The sequence below is a fragment of the Tenrec ecaudatus genome, chromosome 13 (assembly GCF_050624435.1).
Source record: "Tenrec ecaudatus isolate mTenEca1 chromosome 13, mTenEca1.hap1, whole genome shotgun sequence".
Taxonomy (NCBI): domain Eukaryota; kingdom Metazoa; phylum Chordata; class Mammalia; order Afrosoricida; family Tenrecidae; genus Tenrec; species Tenrec ecaudatus.
Window position 1 is genome coordinate 20,187,708 of NC_134542.1, and position 24,656 is coordinate 20,212,363.

Here is a 24,656-nt window from a genome sequence, read left to right on the forward strand (position 1 = left end):
TGCCCTCAGAGTGTTTGAAAGTGGATTACTGCCCTTCCCCTAGGCCAGTGGTTCTCACCCTTCCTACTGCCTCGACCCTTTAATACGGTCCCTTGTATTATGGTGACTCGTCGACCATAAACATATTTTTGCTGCCACTTCATCAGTTATTTTGCTACTGTTATGAAAGGGTCGTTCAATCCCCAAAGGGGTCGCGACCCCCAGGTTGAGAAACACTGCCCTAGTCAATCCCAGGAGGGGCAGCCTACCCTCAGGGACTCGCGTGAGGGTGCCTGGTCCCTCACCACCTTCACCAGCTTGCTGGAGCCCCGGTGGCAGCCCTGGTGCCACTCCAGCTCCTGGACAGTCTTCTTGCTCCTTGCCCCACTTCTCCAAGCAGGACGCCCTTTGCCAGGGACGGGTCTCTCCGGATAACATGTCCAGAGTGTGTGAGACAAAGTCGTCCAAACTGCTGCTCACGCACAATCTGGTTGTGCTGCTTCCAGGACAGATGCTGTTTGTTCTTCTGGCAGACCACTGTACTTTCAGTATTGTCAACACGGCAGTTCAGGGGTCTGAATCCTTCTGGGGTTCTTCCTCACTTACAGACATACAAAACGGCTTGAAAACACCCTGCGTGGGTCTAGCACACCTTCGTCCTCAAAGTGACATCCTCATTCTTCAATATTGTGCAGCTGATTTGCCCAGGGCAATGTTCTGGGCTTTACAAGGTGTGGCACATTTCATCCTGGATGAGGCTTGAATTCTAAAGCACTTAAGTTTGTGGGATGCTATGATTTTCGGTGGGAGCCCTAACTTTGTCTTGAGCCTTAACATAATTGTACACTCTTATCCAGGACCTTCTCCCATGATCCCTTTATCAATTGGTAGTGGTAGTAGGGCTATCCTTACACAAGGCCAAGGTAAGGCAGCTTGCCCTCAGGAAGAATGTAGTTGAGAGGAGGTTAATGTGCAGAAATGTGCTTGCATGAAAAACAAGGCAACTTGCCTGGGCATGTCTTCAATGAGTTACCAAAAAATAGCCGCATGTTATCTAATGCGAGTTAAAGTTGGGGTCCTGCTATTGTCATGTAGCCACTTTATGACTATGACTCGGGGTTGCATGGTCACGAGTCACACCCAGACCACCATGAACTCCTAGAGGTTCTGCTAGTGAGAAGAACTGGAAGCCTGGGCCTCTTTTTACTTCAGGGAGAGACCAGTAAGTCTGGTCTCTCTTATGATTTCCAGTTCTGTTCTGCATTGTTCTCCCTCTCTATCCAGAACCTTCGGATGTGATCCTTTCCAGAGCAGCTGGCAGTGGAAGCAGGGCACCATCTGGGTCTTCTGGCTGCAGTGTCATGCATTCTGATGCTCCTGTTGTCCATTAGCCCCCTGGACTAATGGTTCCTATGCGCCTGCCAAGTTCCTTCACTCTTGTTGGCTTGGGATAGGGAGACACCAACAGATGCGCCTTAAATGGCTGCTCACGAGCTTTGAAGCCCTCAGCTGAAGTAGAAATTCTTTTAGGCAGACCCTCGTTCTATCCTTGATGTTATGTTCTCCTGTTGAAATCGTCTGTACCCATGCCCTGGAAGTAAACTCCGAAGACAAATACCTTACAACAGAATGATGCTGTCCCGTGTGAAACCTCGCAAGGAGCCCTTGCCTGACATGGTAGTGACTGCTTGCTGTGACACCAGGGGATACAGCCGGGACACAGCAGCCCAGCTCAAACCTTGAGCAAAGGCATAGAAGCCGTGACGGGGAAGTGGGGGGAGAAAATGCATTTATGGTGTAGATCCCCCCACCCCCACCCCTGAGCTCTTGAAGTCCAGTAAGTTTGCTGACATGTACCCGAGACCAGAACAGATAGCCTACTGTCACTCAACCAGCAATAAAGACAAGTCATCAAGTCTCAGTTACATCATTCATTCATTAATCATTTATTAAGCGCCTACTGTGTGCCAGGCACCGTGCTAGGCGCAGAAATACTGAGATGCATAAGATACAGTCCATGCCCTTAGGGATTCACAGTCTAGAGGGGGGAGACAAACATGTAAACAAGTAGAATACAGTGTGCTAAGTGCCAAGAGAGAAGCATTTACAAAGAGCAGAGGTAGCCTGGAGAGGAGGGGCGGGGCATTGGAGTTGTCTTCCTGGAGGAGGAGGGCCTTAGGAGGGCTGGCGGGTGTTGGAGATGAGTAGGTATTTGCCAGGCAGACCAGGCCGCGGGCGCAGGGGAAGGCATTCCAGTCCTAAGAAACTGCATGAGCGAAGGCACCGAGGCATGATACAGCGTGTTGGGGGAGGGGCTCTAACTAGTCTGACGGTAGGTATTGCTAGTCTTGGTACCAGCGGCCGTGGCTGGAGGGGAGGCAGGGGGCAGAGGGGGAGGGAACACTTCAGGCAGGGACCAACCCGAGGGTCACCAGAGGCGAGCAGAACCCCAGGGAAGGCTTCCACACAGGAAGAAGTGGTTTAGGTGGGAAGGGGGGACTGGGGGGACGAGGCTCCTCACTGCGGCCCCCAAAGAGACCTGGGCCTGGACCGAGACCCAGGGGGGAACTGGGTCAGTGTGTGGCAGGGGCAAGGCCCCAGGCCTGGGGCCTGGGCAGGCCCCGCCCCTGTCCCCACAGGGCCAAAAGATCAAAGGAGGAGCCTCTTGGGAATGTTCTTGGCAAACTGCGAAGGCCCAGACTGTCGAGGCTTACAAATAAGTCTTTAGTATGTAACTGAGAAAGGGGCTTGGGAAAGAGCGCGGGGGAATGGCTTGAAGATGGAGGAAGGCAGATATTCTGAAAACAAGAGCCCAAAGGGAGCCACTCGGCCGTGGCGCTCTCTCCCCCGGGCCGGCGGGGCCCTGTGGCCCTGGGCAGGGGCAGAGGCCAGGGGGCGGCATCGGGGCCCGCGGGGCTGGCCTGGTGCTGCACCAGCAGCCACAGGCGTCTTCCTAGCGGCAGGGCCAGGTTGCCTTGGCAACCAGGACACGCCCACTTCCAGGCTGTAGGGGATTGGCCAGAGGGCCCGGGGGCGGGATTACCGAGTGGAGGGGGCTTGGACTTCCGGGGAATGGCTCAGTCGGGAAATGGCAGCGCCAGGGACAGGCGGGCAGGCGGGCGGGCGGGCGGAGAGCCCAGTGTGCGTGTGTCTCTCTGGACACCCGAGCCGGCTGGCTCCTTGAACCGCCATTTTTCAAGGCACCACCCCTTTCACTACTGTGGGAGCTTTTTTTTCCGTGTGGAAAGGGGACGGGGGAAGAGGGACGGGGCTTCAGAATGGCTTCTGGAGCCACAATCGGAGGGCGGCGGCGTCAGGGCAGCCTCGGTCACGTCCGCACTGCCTTCCCCAGAGCGAGGGAGGTGCCCAGGGGACCCTCCCGGTTAGCAGGCCCTGGCTCCTCCCTTTCCCCCCACCCCTCTTACCAGACGCCATCCCTCCCCTCTGCCTCTCCAGTCGCTTGGCCTGGCCCCTGCCCTCCTTTCCCCCTGACCAGTGTGGTCAGTTGTGGGTGCCCGTGGGGGTTGTGGGTGCCGATGATAGTGGCGGGTGGCAAGGCGAGGGATGGTGTGGAGCGGCGGTGGCAGGGCGGCTTCCCCACCTGGGGGCCGCGGGAGGGGCATCACTTGCTCTTGTGCATGTCCTTCAGCCGGCGCAGCTCCTCCAGGAGCTGGGCCCGGGAGAAGCAGTCGTCCTCGGTGGGGCCCGGGCCTGGCCCCAGGGCCTCCTGTAGCGCCAGGCAGTGGGTCCGCAGGAACGGGTTGTAGGAGCGCTCCTCCCCCAGGGTGGATGGGCACTGTGCGGGGGTGGGGGGGGGTGGGGACGACCAGAGGTATCAGGGTTGGCAGAGAGGTTCTGGAAGACTGGCCCATTGCTGGGACCACCCCCCCCCCACCCCAGGACAATTCCAAGGCTGCCCATAGGCCCAGGGTCCCGCAGACCCTCACCGTGCTCTTGCGCTCCATCCGCTGCCTCTGCACCCACTGCAGCTTCCTCTCCCGGGCCAGGTTCTCAGGCTCCACCACGCCAGCAAAGCCCAAGTTCTCCTCTGCATACTCGTGACCTGGGGACAGGCCGCCACAGGGAACAGGGGTGGAGATTGGTGGTGTGATCAGAAAAAGTCCTCCCCAGGCCCAGGCCAGTCTGGGCACCCAACAACCAGGAAGGAGGGAGTTGTACCCAGGAAAATCCCAACCACTCAGCTCCGGTGCTGTCTATATGGGAACACAGGCCACCAGGAGTTTGAGAGAGGGTATGTTCCTGGGTGGGGGTGAGGGTGGGCGGGGGTTGGGGTAGGAACCAGTGACTAACCAGGAGACCTGCATTCCAGCACCATCCTGTCCCCCATCCCACCGTGTCACCTCAGACAAGGTATGTCACCTCTTTAGGTCTCAGTTTTCTCATGAAGAGTGGAAAAACACAAGGATGCCTGCCCAGCCAGGCAGGGCCTGCCATGTGGTGGTGGGGGGTTTGTACAGTATTTCAAAGGAAGGTGCACTCCCCAGATTCATGAGCGTGTTCAATAAACTGTCAGGCAGTGGATGGAAGTAAGCTGAGTTCAATAGGTTTCTCCCCTGATAAGTAAAGGTCACTTTCTGTCCTGGGCTCCAGCTCTGGAACACGAGACGCCTCTCTGAGGCCTCTGGGACCTTCAGGGTCCCAGGAGGCCCAGGGCTGGCAGGGTGGTGGGGTGAGAAGCAGAGGTGTGAGGGGCCAGGGTCCCAGAAGGAGGAGAAGCAGCTTTGGCCTTCCCTGCCCGCTTTCTCCAGGGGAGCTGCCTAGGCCCAGAGCATGTGGATGGGTGGGGTGTCGGGGTTGGAGGGTCACCTCACCAGGCCACAGCAGGGTGTCATCCCCCAGCCCCAGCACAGTGTCCAGTGAGCTCAGCATGGTCTCCGCGGTGCCCTCAAAGGTCCGTCCTGGGTGGGGTAAGGGGCATGTTAGGAGACATACGGAGTAGGTTGGAGATGGCCCCTGGGGCTCAGGCTGGCCACCAGATGGCTCTAGAAATTAACTGCCTTCTCCCCCCCTCCCCCCCCAGAGGTGGACCCCTGAGTCACCCCACTCCAGCCCATCTGAAGGGCTTCACTCCTCATGCCCGGCCCCTCGGAGAGAGGCTGCTCCCAGCTGTGTGGCCCTCGGGAGCTCCGTGCAGCCTGGGCTCTGCCCTCACCCTCAAGGGGTCCCAGCTTTTCCAAACCCGCCAGCTGGCCAAGGGCCTGCCTCCCTTAGCGCAGTCTGTTGGCCTGCAGCGAGGGCTCACGGCTTACAGGCCGCCTGTCCTGCCCATGCCTGTGGGAAGTCTGAAGGACACACAAATCACCAGGGTAACCAGTGGGTGTCTGGCAGGGTGGACGTCTGTGCTGACCGAAGCTTTGCTGTATTGCCTGGGAGCAGGGCTGCCCTGGCTTCTCTCTCCCCTCCTCCCCCACCCCTTCTTGGGGGACTCACCACAGCCAGAGAGGAAGAGCAGGTCTCCGGAGAAGAGGCATGAGGGGCCCTTGTAGGGCTCCCCATCCAGCAGGTAGACCAGGTGGCCTTGTGTGTGGCCTGGGGTAGCCAGGGCCCGAATCTGAAGCCGCCCCACACTGATCACATCTTGATGACACAGGGGGCTGAACAAGGAGGAAGAGAAGGAACTACGGTGATCCCTGTCCCCACCCCCGGTCCAATCAAAACCAGAACCCGACTACACTCACTGCCATTGAGCTGATTCAACTCACAGTGACCCCGTGGGGCAGAGGTTCTCGGGCTGTGACTCTTTGTGGGGAATAGAAAGCCTTATCTCTCTCCTGGGAAGCACCGGGTGGCTTTGAACTGCTGGCCACCATGCAACTAGCAGCCTAAGAAATAACCAACCCACTATGCCCAGGGGCTGGGTAACTCACAGGAGGGTGGGCTTCCTCACCAGAAAGAGAAGGTATCCGAGTGCTCTGGGAGCAGACCCAAACCCTCCCCATTCTTGTCAAAGGCGCAGACTGGTGGGGGGGTGGAAGGGGCAGGGGAGTGGGGCGGTTCCGGGCCAGGAAGCAAGTGGTCAGTGGCGGCCCAGTTGTTGATAGTCTTGAAACACTCCCCTGAAAGGGGGGGGGGTGAGGGGAAGGCCCCCAGAAAGGTCAGGGCTTACTGGGTGAGGTAGGGGATGCTGTCCTGCGGGCTCCCGTACACCCGGCAGTCCCGGTGCCGCCGGCTGAGGTCGCGGTTCCCTCCGCTGTGGTCCCTGTAGAGCACAAGCCAGGCAAGGGTCTTATAGGGGTGATATTCTTGGGCCTCCAGCTGGGCCGTCTCCCCCACAGCACCTGTGGACCTGTGAGCCTGGAAACTGGGTGGGGCTGTCTCCACTCCAGGCCTTTGTTCAAGATGCTCCCTGCCCAGATGGTCTCCCCCTCCCACCTTGCCACCTACCCCATCCCCTTGCCCCACCCTGCCCCTCAACAACCTGGCCAAGATAGACAGCTTTCTGGACTCACAGCTCCAAGGTCGTCACCCTCTAATTCCTGGAAGTGGATCTGACCCGGCCCCAGCCAGTGCCTTCCCACTGCCCACTCCCCAGGCCCCGTGTTTGGAAGGACCTTTATGCAGGGCTCCCTGCTGCTACTGCACTAGAATCCCCTTGGTGGCAGAACACCGGTGCTGCCCATGCCCAATGGACAGAAGGCATCTAAGGACGGCCCCGGACTGGATGATCAGCGCCGGCCCTGCCCTGCCCTGGGTCTGCAGGAGCCCAGATGTGGGGCTGTGGAAAGGCCTGGTGCCCCCCCTATCTGCGGGCACCCCAGTGAGTTCAGGAAGAAGGCCTGTGCTGCCCGCCCTGAGCGCCAGATCCCCGCCGCCCACCTCACTGGGCCACTCCTGCCTCCAGACCCCTAGCCCCAGTCCCACCCCAGCCCCTTACCAGTGCTTGTGGGTGCAAAGAATGGCTACCAAGGCAACACCCTCCTTTTCGATGAAAGCCTGGTGGGAGAGAGGAGGGGTTACTTAGGCTGAGGAGCGGGAGGTGCAGGGGAGACGATGCTGGGGAGGGTGAGAGGGGAGCAGGGGGCTTAAAGGAGAGGAAGCAGGAAAGAAGGGAGGGGGGATGATCGAGCCCTCTCCGGGGGTCCCTGGGGGAGGGGGGGAAGAGGACAGCAGAGGGGCTGGACACGTGTGTGACACAGGGAGGCAGCGAAATGATAAATGGGAGGACACGGCTGCCGTAAACACTGACCCAGGGAGGGAAGAAGATAAGGCCAGTTGGCGCCGGCCTCCAGCCCCACCCCCACCCCAAAAACTCACCAGCCCACTTCTGGGGTCAGCAGCCCTCCCCATTCAGCCCTGGCACCCCACCTGACTTCTGCCCTCTCTACCATCATCCACCTACCCCTCACCCCACTCCCCACCCCCTGGGCACTAGCCCCTCTCCCATGCTGTGTCACATCCTCCCTCACCTGAACAGCCCGAGGGTCAGAAGGGTCCACGGCCACAGCCAGGCGGGCCTGCGTGTCGATGATGAGGTAGCTGTAGTTGTCGGAGAGGACTGGAATGGGAAGCACCTTCACTCCTGCGAGGCAGACAGGGGCTGTGGGGCATGGCGGGCAGGTGGGGGCAGGGGAGTGGGCAGGGTGGGTAGGCACAGTCGCAGGGATGGCGGCCAGGGCTCACCATTGAAAAGGCGGGGCTGGGTTTTGGAGTGGCCCTTGGGGTATCGATTCCGAGCTCGGCGCAGCTGCTGTCTGTAGAAGAGGTACCCGAGCCAGGTGCGCGTGTACAGGCTGTACCTGCAAGGGGGAAAGTCTGGGTCAGCCCCTCTCCTGCTCCCCTCGGCCCCTGTGTGAGCCCCGCAGGGCCTCCTGGGGACCATTTCACCCACCCTTACTGTGGGCCCTCTGTTTGCCCTGCTCAGAACAAGATGGAGAACCCGCAGACATGCCCAGAGCCTGCTGCAGGCATGAACCGATGGACTCACAGAAGGGCCCAGGCGGGTGAGGACTGAGCCTTCCAATGAAGGGGCTGGAGTGAGGTGAGTAAGTACCACGCCGCCAAACAACTACAGGACCAAACTCCCACACAGAGAGACCCTACAGGGCAGGGCAGCGCTGCCCCTGGGGCTTTCCCAGACTGGCTGTTTACGGGAGTAGAAAGTCTCCTCTTGTGGTTTTGCTGCTGACCTTGCGGCTGGCGGTCCAGTGCATATAACTCACACCACCACTGTGATAGGTAGGTTTATTGTCTGGCCAGTAGGAACTTGTGGGACTAATCAGGTCACAGTTTGATCGGAGGACAGAGATAAATGGCTCGGCAAGTCCTGCCTCTCTTGCTCTCTGGTGATTGGACCGGCATGCGGTTACCTTAGCTGTTTCTCTGCCTTAATTTGTGTACTACACTACCTGTGGGATACCCAACCTGTGGACCATCACTAGCGCTTGAGGTTCCTTCGAGACCTGCTTCGTCACGATGTATCCGTTGCTGGTGTATACCTCGTTTGAGCTTGGGACTGTCAGATCCTATCATCTGGCTGACTGTTGGTGACCTGCCCTGCTGTTTGCAGCCTGTGGCCAGACTGTCTTCATTCTCCACAGATGACTCAGCTGTCTGCTCCCTTGACCTTGGACCCAACAGCCCTCCTGAGTTGAAAAACTTCCAGTATATTATTAACAGTTCCATGGAATTGAGTTGAACTGAGCCCACTGTACTACTGTGCGGACTAATTTGCTGTTATATTCCTTCATGCTGTGTATATCTAGCCACATATCTATATCTATTCATCTACATAACATCATAAGTGTCCTGGTTTTGTTTCTCGAGAGAACTCTGTCTAACACAACCTCCCACCTCACTGCCATCGATTGAGTGCAGTGGACCCAGAGTGACCCCATAGGGAGGGGTAGTACTGCCCCTGTGGGTTTTCGCGATTGTAACTCTTGTTTGTTTTTTGAATGGAAGATGTTTTCTATTTAGACTTCTCTTGTTCCTAGTAATAACACGAGCCCAAGGAAAACCAAAAGCTGGAACAGCAGTAGCACCGCCTACCTGAGCGGACAGCTACAACAAGCAATCCTTTCCCACTGGCCACCAACTACGCTGCGCGTCCTAAGATGTAGTCAGAGTCAGGGGAGCAGACATGGGAGAACATTCCCTTCTCTGGGGGAGAGGGTGAGCCCTCCAGAGGCAGCGTGGTACGTAAGTGCAGTCTGCCGGAGAATTCTAGGTGGAAAAATTACCGTAGTCAATCTCAACTCGGCTGACCTGACTTCGCTTGTTCATTCACTTGTTTGCTGTCCTTCTAAGTCAAGCGTGCTTAATTCCTCTTCTGGTCCTTCCAAGTCTTCCCCAGGGGAAAGATTTTCATCGACAGGAACAGCATCCACGCCTCCGTGTTCCTGCGCCTCTCCCGGGATCTTCTCTTTACGAGTCACGTCTTCCTCCATTTTCTGCCCTGCCTCTGGAAGCTTTGCTTAATTAGTCTCCTCCTTTTCTGAAGTCTACGTGCCGAATTTTTCAAGACTGACTACGGTAATACTATCTCATCGACATCTCCTGGACTGTCCTTTGCCTTCAGCCTCGTCACCACTGGTTCCCTGATGTATGTCACGGGTGTCCTCTGCTTCCTACCAGCCAGTCAGGACGAGATTCCAAAACGCCTCGCGCCCTCGGGTCACTGGTCCTTTGAGCGGCTTTTCTTCTTTCTGGAGCATGCTCAGGTTTACCCTTCTGCTCCTGCCTTGCCCTTCGTCTCCGTGCCAGAGAAGCTGCCAGGCTGATCTGAGTAACACTGGGACCTCGGGCAGAATGCTCTCTTTCCATGGGATCTTCCATGATATTTCATCTTCTTGCTCTTCTTTCGTTTTATCTTTTCTCAACACAGATCCAGGGGGAAGGAAGTGTGTGATGATGCACACACTTATCACCCCCTCCAGGATGTACCCCAAACTGGCCACGGCCATGCTTGTCATTTTCAGTAGCTTCCAGGAAATGCTCACACAGTCTTTGAGGTGTTTTTTTTTTTCCTTTCGTGCTTCACGGTGCATCTGGTTCACAACTCCTCCTCCCAGTGTCTCCTCCTCCCAGTGTCTCCTCCTCCCAGTGTCTCCTCCTCCCAGTCACCCATGGTCGCTGTGCCCAGCCCTTCATCTCTGGGGTCTCTGTAAACGCTTTGCTCTTCACATCTTCCCTCCAGAGTCAAGTCACCAGAGAACTGAACACTTCTATCCGTCCGTGCACTGCCCTTGCTTGAAGAATGCACAAACCATGCAGATTTGGGGTCTGCACCTGTGCTTAGTTTTTGAGCAGCAGCAAGAGGTTTGGATCATTCACTTAGCTCCTGTCATTCTTTCTTCTTGTCATCCTTCTTCGATTTCTTTTCAGGTGCCCTTGGTGCTACCTGATGTGGATGTTGTTGACCAAACTTAACCTGATCAACTTCCTTTGCTTTGTCCTTCCTGATTCTTTAGACCAGAAGTGCTGGTCTTCCATGAGCCTGTCATTCTTCCTCTGGTCCACCTTTTCGCTGCCTCCACCCTGATCCTATTTCTTGGGGGGCATTGTGGAGGCAGGTGGCATGGGCCCGACTTAAGCATGGCATCTGGACACTGCCAGGGGCTCTGGCCCTGTGGCAGAAGTGCAGTAGTGACTCTATGGGAACAGAAAATCCCACAGAGCAGCTGGTGATGTGGAACAGTTGACCTTGTGGTCAGCAGCCTAACTGGTCATTTCTATGCCACCAGAGGTCCTTAAAAGGACCCAAGGGACTTGATAAAGACCAGCGTTCTGGGCTTGGGAATGTGTGTTCCTAACAAGTGCCTGGGAGAGGCAGATGCTGCTGGGCCAGGGACCAGGCCCTGAGGACCACCATGGGGTAGCGGAAACGCTAGGCAGAGGCGTGAGGCAGGAAGCAGCAGGGTCTGCTGGAGGAGGAGCCGTCTTCCTCCTTGGCTGTCTGGCGAGGCTGGCTGTGCTGACCATCATATGGTCCCACCGGGCTGGGCTCAGAAGGGCCCCACATGCTCTGCTGTTGTCGCCGGCCTGTAGGCAGGTCTTATCTCTGAACCTGTATCTTGTAAGTCCAGTCTGTGGGGCAGTGGAGCAGGCCCACCGAGGGGCGCACATCAGTTGTGGGTCGCCTCCACTGCTTGCCTCCCCAGACCCGGCCGGCGTGGGCAATGGCCCAGGAGCACCGACTGCAGTGGGTTCCTGGTGGGTGACCCTGAGCAAGCCTCATAGTGACAACAGGCTGGGGTATGAGAGCTGCGCTTTTGGTTCAGCCAGAGTTCATTTCACACGAACCATGAAGGGGCATGGCTCTTGACAACACTGGCCACCAAGACGTCCTTGTACCCTCTTTTCTACTCACGTGGCTGCCCTCTTAGCCAAGCATGAATGCAACAAGTGGTGACAGAGTAAGAAGGTCCTTCTTCATGCCCCAGTCACTAGCCAAAGGGAGAGGGTGCTGGTAGGATGGACACCCATCCACCAGTGTGAGAAACTGCCCAGCAAGTGTCTTGCGGCCTTTTCTCTGTAGGTGCCAAGAACAAAGCCTGGGGAGCCTGTGAGTGATGACATCTGAATTGTGCAACTCCAGTGAGTGAGTCTGACAGTTGCATTTAAAATGGGCATTGCACGAGATAAAGCCGACACTCCCTGCCACCAAGTTGACAGACTCAGACCAACCCTATAGGCCAGGCAGGGTAGGAGTGCCCCTGTGAGTTTCCAAGACTGTCACTCTCTATGGAGTAGAAAGCCCCACCTTTCTTCCGAGGTGGGGCTGGTGGTTTCAAACTGCTGATCTTGAGGACCACCGGAGCTGCCGTACAATAAAAAGGTAAGCCGTATGATCCATGCCGATAAGTTAACTCTAGTTTTTGTTTTCTTCACTTGGAATATTAAATAGCAAATTAAAACACCACGACAGATCAAAAGAAAAATTCCCAAAGAAAAAAACGTTTCTATTTCCAGTTTATATAGAGTACTTTATCCTCCTGCTTTTTGAGCAAAAACGTTCTAAACTCATTGCCACTGAGCCCGTTCTGACTCATATCGGCTCTATCTGACAGGGTAAAATTGTCCCTGAGAGTTTCCAAGACTGTAACTGTTCACAGGAGTAGAAAGCCTCGTCTTTCTCCCAGGGAATGGCTGGTGGTTTCAAACTGCTGACCTTGCCGTTAGCAGCCTAATGGGTAACCCACTATGCCACTGGGACTGCACCAATTTTTGAGTAAGGGCTCCTATGTTTCATTTTGCAGTGAGCCCTGCAAATTATGTGGCTAGCCTAGTAAGGATCTGTGTAAGACCCTTGCTTCACAAAGGGGAAACAGAGGCTGGGGTGGGGCCCTGAATGCTCAGGGTTGTAAGCGGAGAGGGAGAGGGATAAAAGTCAAAGGGGTGGGTGTGGAGGACAGGGCCCCCCAATATCGTCAGGGATTGACTGTAAATGGCTATTGGGGTGGGGGCCTGGACAGGGGCAGCTGCTCTTCAGGTCCTTAGGGAAGAGACAACTGATTTGTCAGCGAATAATTTGCTCACAACCAAGGTTTCCATGAAAATTTGGTAGAAACAATTTGGTTCTGAGGGAGAAACAGGGCAGAGCCTCCAAAGGTGGGGTCCTTTGTGGATCTAGCCCCTCTGCTGAAAGGGAATCAGGGTCAGGGCCCAGCCTCCAGGCCTCTGAGCCTTGGGAGGCCCTTCCTCTCGCTTCCTTAGGCTGAGAAGCTTTCCTAGACCAGCTCAGTCTCTTCTCTCACCCAGCCCTGACCATGCAACAGCACGCAGAGAGTTCCTGCTGCCCAGGGAGCACCCTGGCGGATCACCAGGAATTCTGGGGAAGAACCAGGAGTCCTGATGGTGTAGTGGGTTACATACACACGGGAAGGTCAGCAGTTTGAAACCACCAGCCGCCCTGGAGGCGAAAGATGAGGCTTTTTACTCCTATAAAGATGTATCGTTTTACAAACTCAAAGAGGCTGTTCTACTCTGTCTTGTGAGTCAGAATCGACCTGATGGCAGTGAGTATGGTTTGGGTTTGGTGCAGAAAGAAGAAGTTTGCATAGTCTCTGGTGCCAGCCTCATCAGCTATTGCAGTGCGTGCCCACTTCTTACTTAAGAAGCGGAGCCTGTCTTTGCCCGCGGATGTTAATGTAAATGTGCTCTCATTTTGAGATGACGGAGTCATCCTCCCTGCAGCAACCTCTTTGTTGCCAGCATCTTCTCTAGCTGGACCTAAAAAAAGTTTAAGTCACGGAAAGGCTTTGAGCCGTTTCTTTGTCTTTTTGAAGAGCTAGAGTCTATTTTAGGCTTTTGGTTTGTATTAAACTTGCATGTGCCTGTGTCTGTGCATGCATGCATGCCTGTGTGTGTGTGCCGTGCATGCGTGCCTGTGCGTGTGCGTGTCATGCGGTTTGTCACTCTGAGCCATCTTTACGGTGATGCAGACATTCCCAGATGACAGATGGCCTTCTGCTGTCGGGACCCAGGCTGGATGTGACGATGCCACGTGGGCAGAGCTGCTCGGCTGAGCTCGGCTGGCAGCCTGTGTCCCGTGAGCCTTTTCTTGAGATAAAAAAGCAATATATCTATTGCACACACACACACAATCAAAACCCAGTGCCATCAGGTTGATTTGGACCCACAGCCACTCCACTGGACAGAGTAGACTTGCTCCTTTGGGCTCTGGGACAGCAGAGCTTTGTCAGAGCCGACAGCCTCCTCTTCCTCCCACCGGGAGCTGGTGCCACCGTGCAACCTGGGCTTCTTTGCCCTCAAGGGAACCCCAGGAAGAACCTACAGACTCTACTTAAAGACATACGTAGGGCCTACGTTTCTCACCACATACAGAAGCTAACTCAAGATGCACCAAACCCGTAAATGAAAACTAGAATGATCATTGAAGCAGAAGCAGGGCCACACTTTGGGGCCCTGGACAATATGATGGATAGATGCACTGTCCAACACAACAACAACAAAATGCACACGCACAAGTCTAGAAGTCAAGCTAGACTACTGGGGTGTCCTAAAACAGGAAGCATTTTGGGCATCACAGGAGTACAAAGAGAACACAGGTAACGACCTCTAGAATAAGGGATTCATTTCTAAACTTTATATAAAACACCAACACTACAACAGCAACAAGGTACACAATCCAATTTGAAGATTGGCAGAAGAACCAAGAATCAGATGGCCAGCAAAACGACCTCAAATACGATGGTGACATCAGGGCGTTTCCAGAAATAAAGGAATTGTAAACACTCGAACAACCGTACAAGAGACTCTAAAGGGGGTTGGTTCTCAGAGAGCCAACTAGAGCGGACAGCAACCTGAGGTGAGCATGCATAACAACACTTCCCCGATGTCAGCCCAGCTAGAGGAAGATCCAAAAAACCCACACACAAGAACACCCCATACAAGGCAGGAATTAGGAAACCAGAGCTACTAATCTCTAATGCAGACAACTGAAGGCAATTAAAAAGTAAAAATAGGGAGTAGTGTAGTTATGGAACTTCCAGATGGCGAGGAAGTCAAGTAGATTTCAAGGATTTGGGTGAAGGGGGAGGCAGTACACAGTGAGAGGGGGACAGGAAAAAATGACGAGGCAGGGAGGACCTGGGAGATTGGCAAGAGGCAAATACTGAGACAGACACGACCCTGCGACCGTGCGGCTCTAGAACGATGGCTGCATGGACACACAGGGGCAGCAGGGGCAGAGGGAGCCTGGGTGTACACGCATGGACCATATGTTTGACAGGGGCTATCTGCAGGTGTGCTGCAAGTGTGCCCATGACTGGAGTGGACCAAACGGGACAGTGTTATGATGAAGCTGGACAAAACCATCACCTGAGGGAAAGAGTTCATTGAGCCTGGAGGCGCAGCCTGCAGGACCTCAGCCTGGGGGGGCGGGGACACCAAGGACTGGGACTTAAAAGTTCATGAGCAGCCATCTACGGTGCCACTACTGGTCTCTTGCTGTGCACAGGAAAGAAGTGACACACATCAGAAGACCCAGCCAAGCTAACCCGCTGCCATCGAGGCAACTCCAATGCACCTCGATCCGTAGAGGGTTTCGGAGGCTTTCAGTCTTTATGGAAGTAGATATCTCATCTGTCTGCCGAGAAGAGTGTGGCTGGTGGGTGTGAACCACCCACCTTGACGCTACTCGTCCAGTGCTTGCTCCACAGCGCCACCAGGGTTCTTCCCATGGCAATGATTGGTCTAATGGACTCAAGGGCCATGCACACATCAGTCTCCACAGCCCTCAGACCACCGGACTAGCTGGAGCCCCATCACCGCTCCCAATTGCTCTGGAAGGGATCGCAGTAGACGGTCCTGGAGAGAGGGTGCGAGAACTCTAAGGGAGAGTTACTGGTCAGAGCAGTGGTTCTCAACCTTCCTCATGCCGTGACCCTTTAAGACAGTTCCTCATGTGGTGGTGACCCCCCAACCATAAAATTATTTTCTTCCATAAAATTATTTTCATTGCTACTGTAATTCTGCTACTATTATGAATCATAATGTAAATATCTGAAATGCAGGATGAATTTACATTACATCTTGAACATAACAACATAATTACCAATTAAAATTGAACATAATTAAAGCATAGTGATTAATCACAAAAACATTATGCGATTATAGATTGTGGAAATATTTATCTCTAATGACAAATAAATGAAATTTTGTCTTGAAGCATGGTGTAGCATGGGCGTAGCTGCATGTGGGCGGACCTGCCTGGAGAAGGATAGAGGTACAGTGTCTTGGTTTCTAAGACCATCGGAAATATGTGTTTTCTGATGGTCTTAGGTGACTCCTATCAAAGGGTCATTCGACCCCCAAAAGGGTCGAGACCCACGGGTTGAGAACCACTGGGCTAGATGGAATCAGGTGGGACCCTGAATACTGGCACTTGACCTTGAGCTCTGGAACTGAACTGGCCTCTGTATTAGAATCATCAATCATTTAAGATCCAAAGGGCAGCCATTAACCAAGGGCAAAATACGCAGAGTTGGGAATGCAGGAGAAGGGAAGCAAGAGACACGGGAAAAGTTAGGATGAGCAATGGTACTCTGAAGGGACTGCAAGGGAGGACTTGGACCAGAATGTGTGTGAACTGCTGAATGCAAACCATCACTGTCCTGTAAGCCACCTAACGTACAATCAAAAAGTTATTTTTTTTAAAGTAAGAAGAGGGACTAGTGTAGTTATAGAACTTCTAAATGAAGAGGAAGTCAAGTTGGCTTCAAGACCCTGGACAAGGGGGAAGGCAATAAGCAACAAGAGGGAGATTGTCCAAAAATAATGGAGGCAGGGAGGGGAAGAGAGTGGGAGGAGGACAGGAGTCAAAGGCAACAGAGACACATATTGTTTCATCCACGACCCTGCAGTAACAGTGACCTGTGGATGGATGTGTGGATAGGCTCGTAAGCTGAAATGGTGTGGGAGGGCGAGCGGGTCTAAACCCACAAACACACACCAGTCTGACAGAGGTGCTTGTACACGCACATTTTCCTTCGCTATTACTGTATCCATGAATGGGGTGGCGCATACAGGGCAAGACCTGATGCAAACTTCTTAGACATAACCCAACACCTTGAGGGAGGGAGTCGCTGGGCCTGGGAACTCAGGACCCTAGTCTCTGGGGACACCAAGGTCAATTGGTGTCAAGGTCAATTGGCATGACATGGTCCACAAGGTCTCTGTCGTACTTTCGTGAAGAGCTGTTAGGGCCTTCAAAACTTGTGAGCAGCCATCCGAGGTGCAACTCGTGGCCTCTCTCGTCCAGAGGAGAGAAGAGTGATGCAAACTAGAGCCAGCACAGCAGAGCTGTTTCATACACTTAAACCATGAAGCTGTATGACATGTGAATTTTATGTCGATAACACTGTCAAAATGAAAACAACCAAAAAACCAAAGCTACATGGAGATGATTAATTACTCCAAGAGACTAACAGACCATGGGGCATGAAGCTCCATGTGGAAGAAAACACAACATCACGAAAGAAATCGGGCTCATTGGTTGGACAGGAGAACAAGAACACAATAGCGATGTGCACACCTTTGCTAGGGGAGGAGGAGGACCCGGACAGGAAACAGTGAGGAAGGAGGTGGAATGGGTGGCGAAACAACGGGGGGGGGGGGGCGCAATGGATGAGCTGAGACCAATGGGAACCCAGATTGCTGAGTGTTAAGGCTGACAAACTGCTCTGCAAACCCTCGCTCAATTCATAATGAGAGGTTTAAAATCAAATCTAAAATGGGCAGGTACAGAGACCTCACCAAAGAAAACATTCGGGCGGCCAACAAGCATGAAGAAAACAGCTCAGGATCATTCGCCCTCCAAGAGATGCAAATCCAAGTAACGATGAGTTGTCTTCTCATCCCAACATTGCTAGTCAAGTTTTAACCCACCCCACCCCCACCCACAACAAAAATAAAAACTGAAAACAACAAAGGGTACAGAGACTCTATGGATTCCCTCCACCTTCATTTGACGGTACCATAGGCATTCTGTCCATAGAATTCTCTCAACCTTGCAACTAGAGGCTTGAATTTTTTTCCTCCAGTTCTTTTGGCAAGTGATGGGGAGGGTGTTCTTCCCTTTTGAGTTTCTAATTCCAGGTCTTTGCACGTTTCGTTATAATGGCTTGCTTTGTCTTCTTGAGCTGCCCTTGGAAATGGTCTGTCAGGTCTCTTCCATCATTTCTTCCATTTCCTTTAGGTTCAAGGTCAAATCTCACAGTCTCTGACACCCACTTGGGTCTTTTCTTCCTTCCTTTCTGATCTTTGCAGTGACCTTTTGCTTTGTTCATGGATGATGTTCTTCATGTCACCCCCCCCAAGTTGCCTGGTCGTCAGTCAGTGTTCAATGCGTCCAATCTGTTTTTGAGATGGCCTCAGCATTCAGGTGGGATCTGTTTAAAGCTGCGTTTTGGCTCTCGTGGATCTATTTTAATTTCCTTCGGTTTCAGCATGAATTTGCATATGAACCTTATTTGGGCTGCTGATCTTGAGTTTCTCCATCCCCTCTTCCCACAGGTGTAGTCAATTTGACTCCTGTGTAGTCCATCTGGCGAGGTCCATGGGTGTAGCCAGTATTTATGTGTATTGTTGGAAAAGGTACCTGCAATGAAGTCATTAGTCTTGCAAGATTCCACGATGCAATCTCAAGCTTCATTTCTATCATTCAGGTCATATTTTCCAACTTCTATCTCTTTACTTCCAATATTCACATTCCATCAGCTAGTAATTATCAATGAATCTTGTTTGCATGCTTCATCAGTTGTAGACTAAAGAAGTCGATGGAAGTCAATTTCTTCATCACTGACTTTAGTGATCACCGACTTCAGTGGCTGGTGCATAAATGTGAATATTATTTGCATTAATTGGTCTTCCTTGTGTTGTTGTTGTTAAGTGCCTTGACTTGGTTCCAGCCCATAGCGACCCTATACACAACAGAATGAAAACGCTGCATGGTCCTGTGCCATCCTCACAATTGTTCCCATGCCTGAGCCCGCTGTCAATCCACCTTGTTGAGGGCTTTCCTCTCTTCACCGCTCCCCTACTTTACACAGACGTCCTTCTCCAGGGACTGGCCTGACAATATGTCTAAAGTATGTGAGACAAAGTCTTGCCATCCTTACCTCTAAGAATCACCCCGCTGTGTTTCTTCCAAGACAGATGACCTTGTGCTTTTAGCGGCTCATTGTCTTCAACATTCTTCTCCAGCACCGCCGTTCAAGTGCACACTCTTCTCTGGTCTTCCCTATTCAGTGTCTGACTTTCACATGCATAAGAGGCGATGGAAAATACCATAGCTTGGATCAGGCGCACCGTAGTTCTCAAAGTAACATCTCTGTTTTTTAATACTCTAAAGAGGTCTTTAATTAAAATAAAAGAAAGAAAGAAAGAAAGAAACGAGGTCTGGTGAGGCAGGTTCCCCCAATGATGTTTCTATGAGCATTGACTGTGGATCCAAGCAAGGCAAAATCTTTGACAACTTTAGCCTCTGCTCCGTTTACTGTGATGTTACCTCTTGGTCCATCTGTGAGGAGTTGTCCATCTTCTTTACGTAGCGTTGTCATCCGCACTGAAGGCTGCCGTCCTTGAGCTTCATCAGCAAGTGCTGCAGGTCCTCCTCACTGTCAGCGAGCAAGGTTGTGCCATTTGCATATTGTAGATTGCTATAAACCTTCCTCCAATCGTGATGCCACATTCTTCTTCATATAATCCAGCTTCTCTGAATATTTCTCAGCATACACATTAAATAAGTGTGGTGAGAGGATTCAACCTTGTCGCACACGTTTCCTGTCTTTAAACCATGCAGGATTCCCTTGTTCTGTTCCATAGGCAAGTTCTGCATACGCACAATGAAGTGTTCTGGAATGCCCATTCTTCTCAAAGTCATCCATAGTTTGTGATGTTCCATGCAGTCTAATGATTTTGCATAGGCAATAAAACACAAGTAAACATGTCTGTTATCCTCTACTTGAGTTAAGATCCATCTAACATCAGCAATGATATCTCTTATTCCACGACTTCCTTGTGTATGTATTTATATATAAAACCATCTCTACAATAAAAATCATATCATTGTGTGCTCACCTCCCGATACGATCGCTGAAGACAAATGGATGCATAAGCAAATGTGGTGAAGAAAGCTGATGGTGCCCGGCGATCAAAAGATACAGTGTCTGGGGTCTTAAGGGCTTGAAGGTAAAGAAGCGGCCATCTAGCTCAGAAGCAACAAAGCCCACATGGAAGAACACACCAGCCTGTGTGATCACGAGTTGTCAAAGAGATCAGGTAACAGGCATCAAAGAACAAAAAATCATATCATTGTGAATGAGGGTGTGTGTAGAGTGGGGACCTAAAGACCATCTGTAGGCAACTGGACATCCCCTTATGGAAGGAGGAGATGAGTCAGTGAGGGTGCAGTTTAGCAATGATGAAACATACAACTTTCCTCTAGTTCCTAAATGCTTCCTCCCCTCACCCCCACTATCATGATTCCAATTCTACCTTACAAATCTGGCTAGACCAGAGGATGTACACTCGTACAGATAGGAACTGGAAACACAAGGAATCCAAGGTGGATGATCCCTTCAGGACCAGTGGTGAGAGTAGCGATACCAGGAGGGTGGGTGGAAAGGGGGAACCAATTACAAGGATCTATATATAACCTCCTCCCTGGGGCTGGACAATAGAAAAGTGGGTGAAGGGAGATGTCAGACAGTGTAAGATATGACAAAATAATCATAATTTATAAATTATCAAGGATTCTTGAGGGAGGGGGAGCGGGGAGGGGGAATAAGGAGCTGATACCAAGGGCTCAAGTAGAAAGCAAATGTTTTAAGAATGATAAGGTCAACAAATGTACAAATGTGCTTGACACAATGGATGGATGGATGGATTATGATGAGTAGTACGAGCCCCCAATAAAATGATTAAAAAAATAAAACCATCACACATAGCATTCTACTTCAAAATAGATCTTGAAATGTTCTCTTTGCAGATGAACACATACCTTTGCTTTTGAATTTGTCATTTCCAGCATAGTAAACATAGTAAACCATAGACTTGTCTGATTAAAAAGAGCCGGTACCAGGCCATTTCAGCTCTAGGACATCCATCTTTACATGCTCCATTTTTGAGAAAGCCTAATTTTTCATTATTTCTACTTCGTACATTCCACGCTCGGATTATTAATGGCTGTTTGCAGCTGTTTCTCCTCCGCCTCCGCCTAGCAGCAAAGGAAGGTCCCGAGCGCTTCGCCAAGCCCCTCGCTCAGGCTGGCTCTACTCAGAGGGCAGCTCCTTCCCAGTCCTATTTGGAGGAGCTCCCTGCCAGCACTCTATCCGTCTGCTGCTATTCCTGGTCCCTCAGAAGGCCGGTGCCTAGTCCTTCTTCCTACGACGTCCTCAGTCCGAACGAGCTGCTGAAATCTGGTGGCCAAGGGCGACCCTACTGGTATTTGAAATACCAGTGGCACAGCGCCCGACATCACAACACAAAAGCCACTACAGTAGGACACAGTGGCAGAGAAGCGACAGGCCTATAGAGTGAGAAATTCCACCAGGGAGGCATCTGCCAGGGGATAGCGCTCAGAAGGCCGGAAGGGAGGGGAAAGAAGGAATGGTGCGAAACAAAGTGTGCATGAACCGTGGAATGGAAAACCAGTACGTGAAATGTCATCCCCGCTCTCCACTGCCATCGAGTCAATTCCAACTCACAACGACCCCACAGGGCAGGAAAGGACAGTGAGGAGCAAGCCAATGCACAGCCCACTGGCCACCAGGGTTCCTTAGAAGTTTCATTTAAAAAAATAAAAGGCCCTTAAAGATGGATCTTATTTGTAACCTATGATGACAAGGAAGGGGAGAAACCTGCCAAGCTGCATCTTCACTAAATGACCCAGGCTCGCCTTGCCGGTCATTATACACACACATCATTTGCCGTGTGAGTTGAAGCCCCGAAGAGGGTACATGCAGCATGACTTCTGGGGCATGTGTGCCCAAAATGCATAACCATAACTTATCCCTGGAAAACAGCAGACACGTCCTAACCGAGGGACCCGCCACTAAGCCTCCAGACAGCACGCTCCACTCCGAAGCTGGCAGAACCCGAAAGGCACAGACCACCTGGGGAACTGTCCCAGGTGGAGAGACCACGGCAACAAAACAGCGTGGGATCCGCAGTGAATTTGGGAGCGGGCCGTGGTGTGCTATCTGGAGACCTTTGGATCGTGTCTGGATCATAGGTGGGAGGCTTGGGACAATGGCCGTCGCTTGGTTTTGACACCTAGAGCTGAAGTCATGAAAGACGCTCACATTCGGGGAGCTGAGGGAAGGGTGTGTGGGAATTCTCTGCACTATTTCTGCAAGCCTGATGTTACCGCAAAAGGAAGAGTTTTAAAAATGAAAATAAACAAAACCAATCACCTTTTCCTCTGTGCCCTGACACAGTCCACGGAGTTCCTTTCTCCCCGACACTTGCCCATGGGTGGTGCAGGGGCCCTGGTGCTGGTCCTGACTCACTCCTAGCTCTGTGACCTTGAGCAAGTCATCGGTTTCCCTACCTGGAAAAGGGCAACACTGCTCTGTCCCTCTAGGGCGGAGTGGAGATGAAGCAAGCAGCAACCAGATGAAGCGCCCCTCTGGGGCGTTGGAAGCTGGAGGACATCAGACCAGCATGCTTAGAGGCAGCGGAGCTTCTTTCAGAACATGGGGGTCCAGCTTGGAGAGGCTGGCAAGGAGTGACTCCCGAATTCCTATGAGAACATCAGTGTGGGTTTCCCGATGCCAAGGAGGGTCATGGAGGGCACCCACACTGATGGTCCCTTCACTGGTAAAAAAAAGTCTCCATTCCAGGGCACCTTCTGGGTGGCATGGTGATCAAGATGAAGCTGCAGAGAACCACTGTCACCATCAGGATGATCTCTACTATATCCGACACAAGGACCTTTGGGTGCTACCTGATAGAGAGAGCAAAAAACCCTTGCCACCGAGACAATCCCGGCCCACAGCGACCTTGCAAGGACATGGGGGCACTGCCCATAGAGTTTCCACTCACAACTCACTGGCATCAAGTCAATTCCAGCTCAGAGTGACCACAATGCCCCAGGGGATTCCGTGGCTGTACATCTTTATGGGAACAGAAAGCTTCATCTGTCCTTGGAGAAGCAGCTGGTAGGTTTGAACCACTGACCATCCTGTTAGCAGCCCAGTGTGCAATGCACCACGCCCCCAGAGCTCCATTGAGTCCTCATGGCTTCTGCACATCTCCCTGGAGTCAGGGTTCTGTCCCAGAGGAGCTGAGGGGTCCAAGCTGATGGCCTTGTGGTTCGCTGCCAGGCACGAGCCCCTGTGCCACCTGCCTGCCTGCTTTCAGAAAGAGGAAACACCCGAGCCCAAGACTTCGGTGGGGTAGAGGACAACTCCTGGCGACCCTAAAGGACAGAGTAGAACTGGCCCGTGGGGGTTCCAGGGCTGTCATCTGGACGGAAGCAGACGATCACAGCTCCCCCCTGGCAAGGGGCTGCTGGCTTTGGATGGCTGGCCCTTCCCTGTGCAGCCTCGCAGCGTAAGCAGAGCGCCTGCCACCTCCTCTCTGTCTCTGAGGAGGAGCCGACCGAAAATGAATGAATCACCAAGGGACTGGAACTCGAGCTGGGCTGACGTGCTGGGGAGGAGAAAGCCTGAGAGGAGACAGAGACACCATTGGAGCTGGACACGGATGCAGAGAGACGAGGCCACAGATGGTGGGCAGACGTGTGGCCTATTCAGGAACATCAGGGAGGCCTCTGGGTGATCAGGCCGGGCTGCGAGGCAGAAGGGGGGCTGAGGAGGGTGGGCAGGGGCAGGGGTGTAGGCCTCAGTGAGAGGGGTGGAAAATTGCAGGCGGGGTTTTTGAAAGCTGGGCTGCTGTGGGGAGGTCTGTGTGGCAGGTGGCCGCAGGTTACTGAGTTCTCCCTCCGGGTGGGAGGTGACAGGCCTGGCCTCCAGAGCCCACTGGATTTGGAGAAAGGTGGGTGGTTGAAGAACTTGACATCCTTTTGAGAAGCCTGGGAAGCCTGGCTTGTGGGTAGGAGGAGGGACAGGTGAGGGCCTCCCGGTGAGGGAGGGAGGAGTCTGAGGATCCAGTGAGGCAAGGACACTGGCCCAGGGCATCCTGTTTCTGACAGCTCCTTCTCCACATGACTCTCGGGGACTAAGCTCCTCCTCCCTCTGCCTGCCAGCCGCCTCCCAGTCATCACCCTGGTCACCTGCTCTCTTTCCACTCTCCCCAGGGGAGAAGTGACCAGCATTGGGTCCTCTGGGCCAACCACAAGGGTTCGTCTGGAGAATGGGGCCTCACAGTTGGAATACAGGCCCAGACAGAGCCACCTCCCCCACCTCTCTGCCTCCAATCCAAGCTGCACCCCGAAGGCAGCCTTTCAGGTGCGTGAGCACCACATATTATTGAGTCAGGCTCCTGCTCAAAATGCGCCTGCGGCTCAGCTCCCGCTGCTGAAAGGAGGGCTCGACCCCCAGTAAGTCCTTCGTGAACTGGAACCAAAGCAAGACACTCAATCCCCTACCCAGAGAGAAGCCTGCACTCCCAAGAGTGACAAAGCAGAACGCCCCGTCTACGTATGTATCCAGAATTGCTAGAGCCACATGTGGGTGACTTTCACAAACACAAGTTTATCTGTTCACAGTCCAGTTGACAAGAAATCCAAGTTCTGGGCACCTGCTCTCTGTCAGCAATGGAGGAAGGCCTTTATCTTTTTTCAACATCTGTTGGCTACACATCCCTTGTCTACTTCTCCATGACTTGGCATTGACCTGCCTGAGTCTAGAAGGTTCTTAGTGCAGGTAGCCCAGGCCCCTCCTGTGCTTGCCTCTCTTCCCTTTTATCTCTTGTAAGATAAAATGTTTCAGGCTAACCCCCAGGGCAACCACCCTTCCATGCACTCAGAGCTGCGACCTGAGGACGGGTGCTGGATCCCACCCAACCTTCTTTGGGCTGATTATCAGACCCTGCCCTCAGATGACACCATGGAGGATGGTGACATCATGACATACCTATACCCCAAGGAGAATCACGATCCAGCTGGACTGACACATACTTTTGGGGACCCCAATTTAATTCATGACACTCCCAAATAGTCCTCAGTGGGCAGAATTAATAAGTAAACGGTGCCGTCTTCAGACTGAGGAAAACCATGCGGCCAGGAA

The 24,656-nt window shown here is 52.9% G+C and overlaps 1 protein-coding gene and 1 pseudogene across 1 annotated transcript in view; both read right to left on the minus strand.

The window, feature by feature from the left end:
• Window positions 1–1,907: 1,907 nt before the first annotated feature.
• Window positions 1,908–24,656, minus strand: part of LOC142424469 (putative thioesterase PNKD) — a 32,044-nt gene continuing 9,295 nt past the window's right edge. The window contains exons 2-9 of the mRNA XM_075529713.1: window positions 7,621–7,736; window positions 7,407–7,519; window positions 6,875–6,933; window positions 6,107–6,199; window positions 5,431–5,594; window positions 4,812–4,898; window positions 3,927–4,042; window positions 1,908–3,775 (exon numbers count right to left, since the gene is read on the minus strand). Coding sequence (XP_075385828.1) covers window positions 3,602–3,775; window positions 3,927–4,042; window positions 4,812–4,898; window positions 5,431–5,594; window positions 6,107–6,199; window positions 6,875–6,933; window positions 7,407–7,519; window positions 7,621–7,736 — 922 coding nt within the window. The 3' untranslated portion in view covers window positions 1,908–3,601. The remainder of the gene's footprint in view (window positions 3,776–3,926; window positions 4,043–4,811; window positions 4,899–5,430; window positions 5,595–6,106; window positions 6,200–6,874; window positions 6,934–7,406; window positions 7,520–7,620; window positions 7,737–24,656) is intronic.
• LOC142424471 (zinc finger CCCH domain-containing protein 15-like) lies at window positions 9,432–10,500 on the minus strand (annotated as a pseudogene).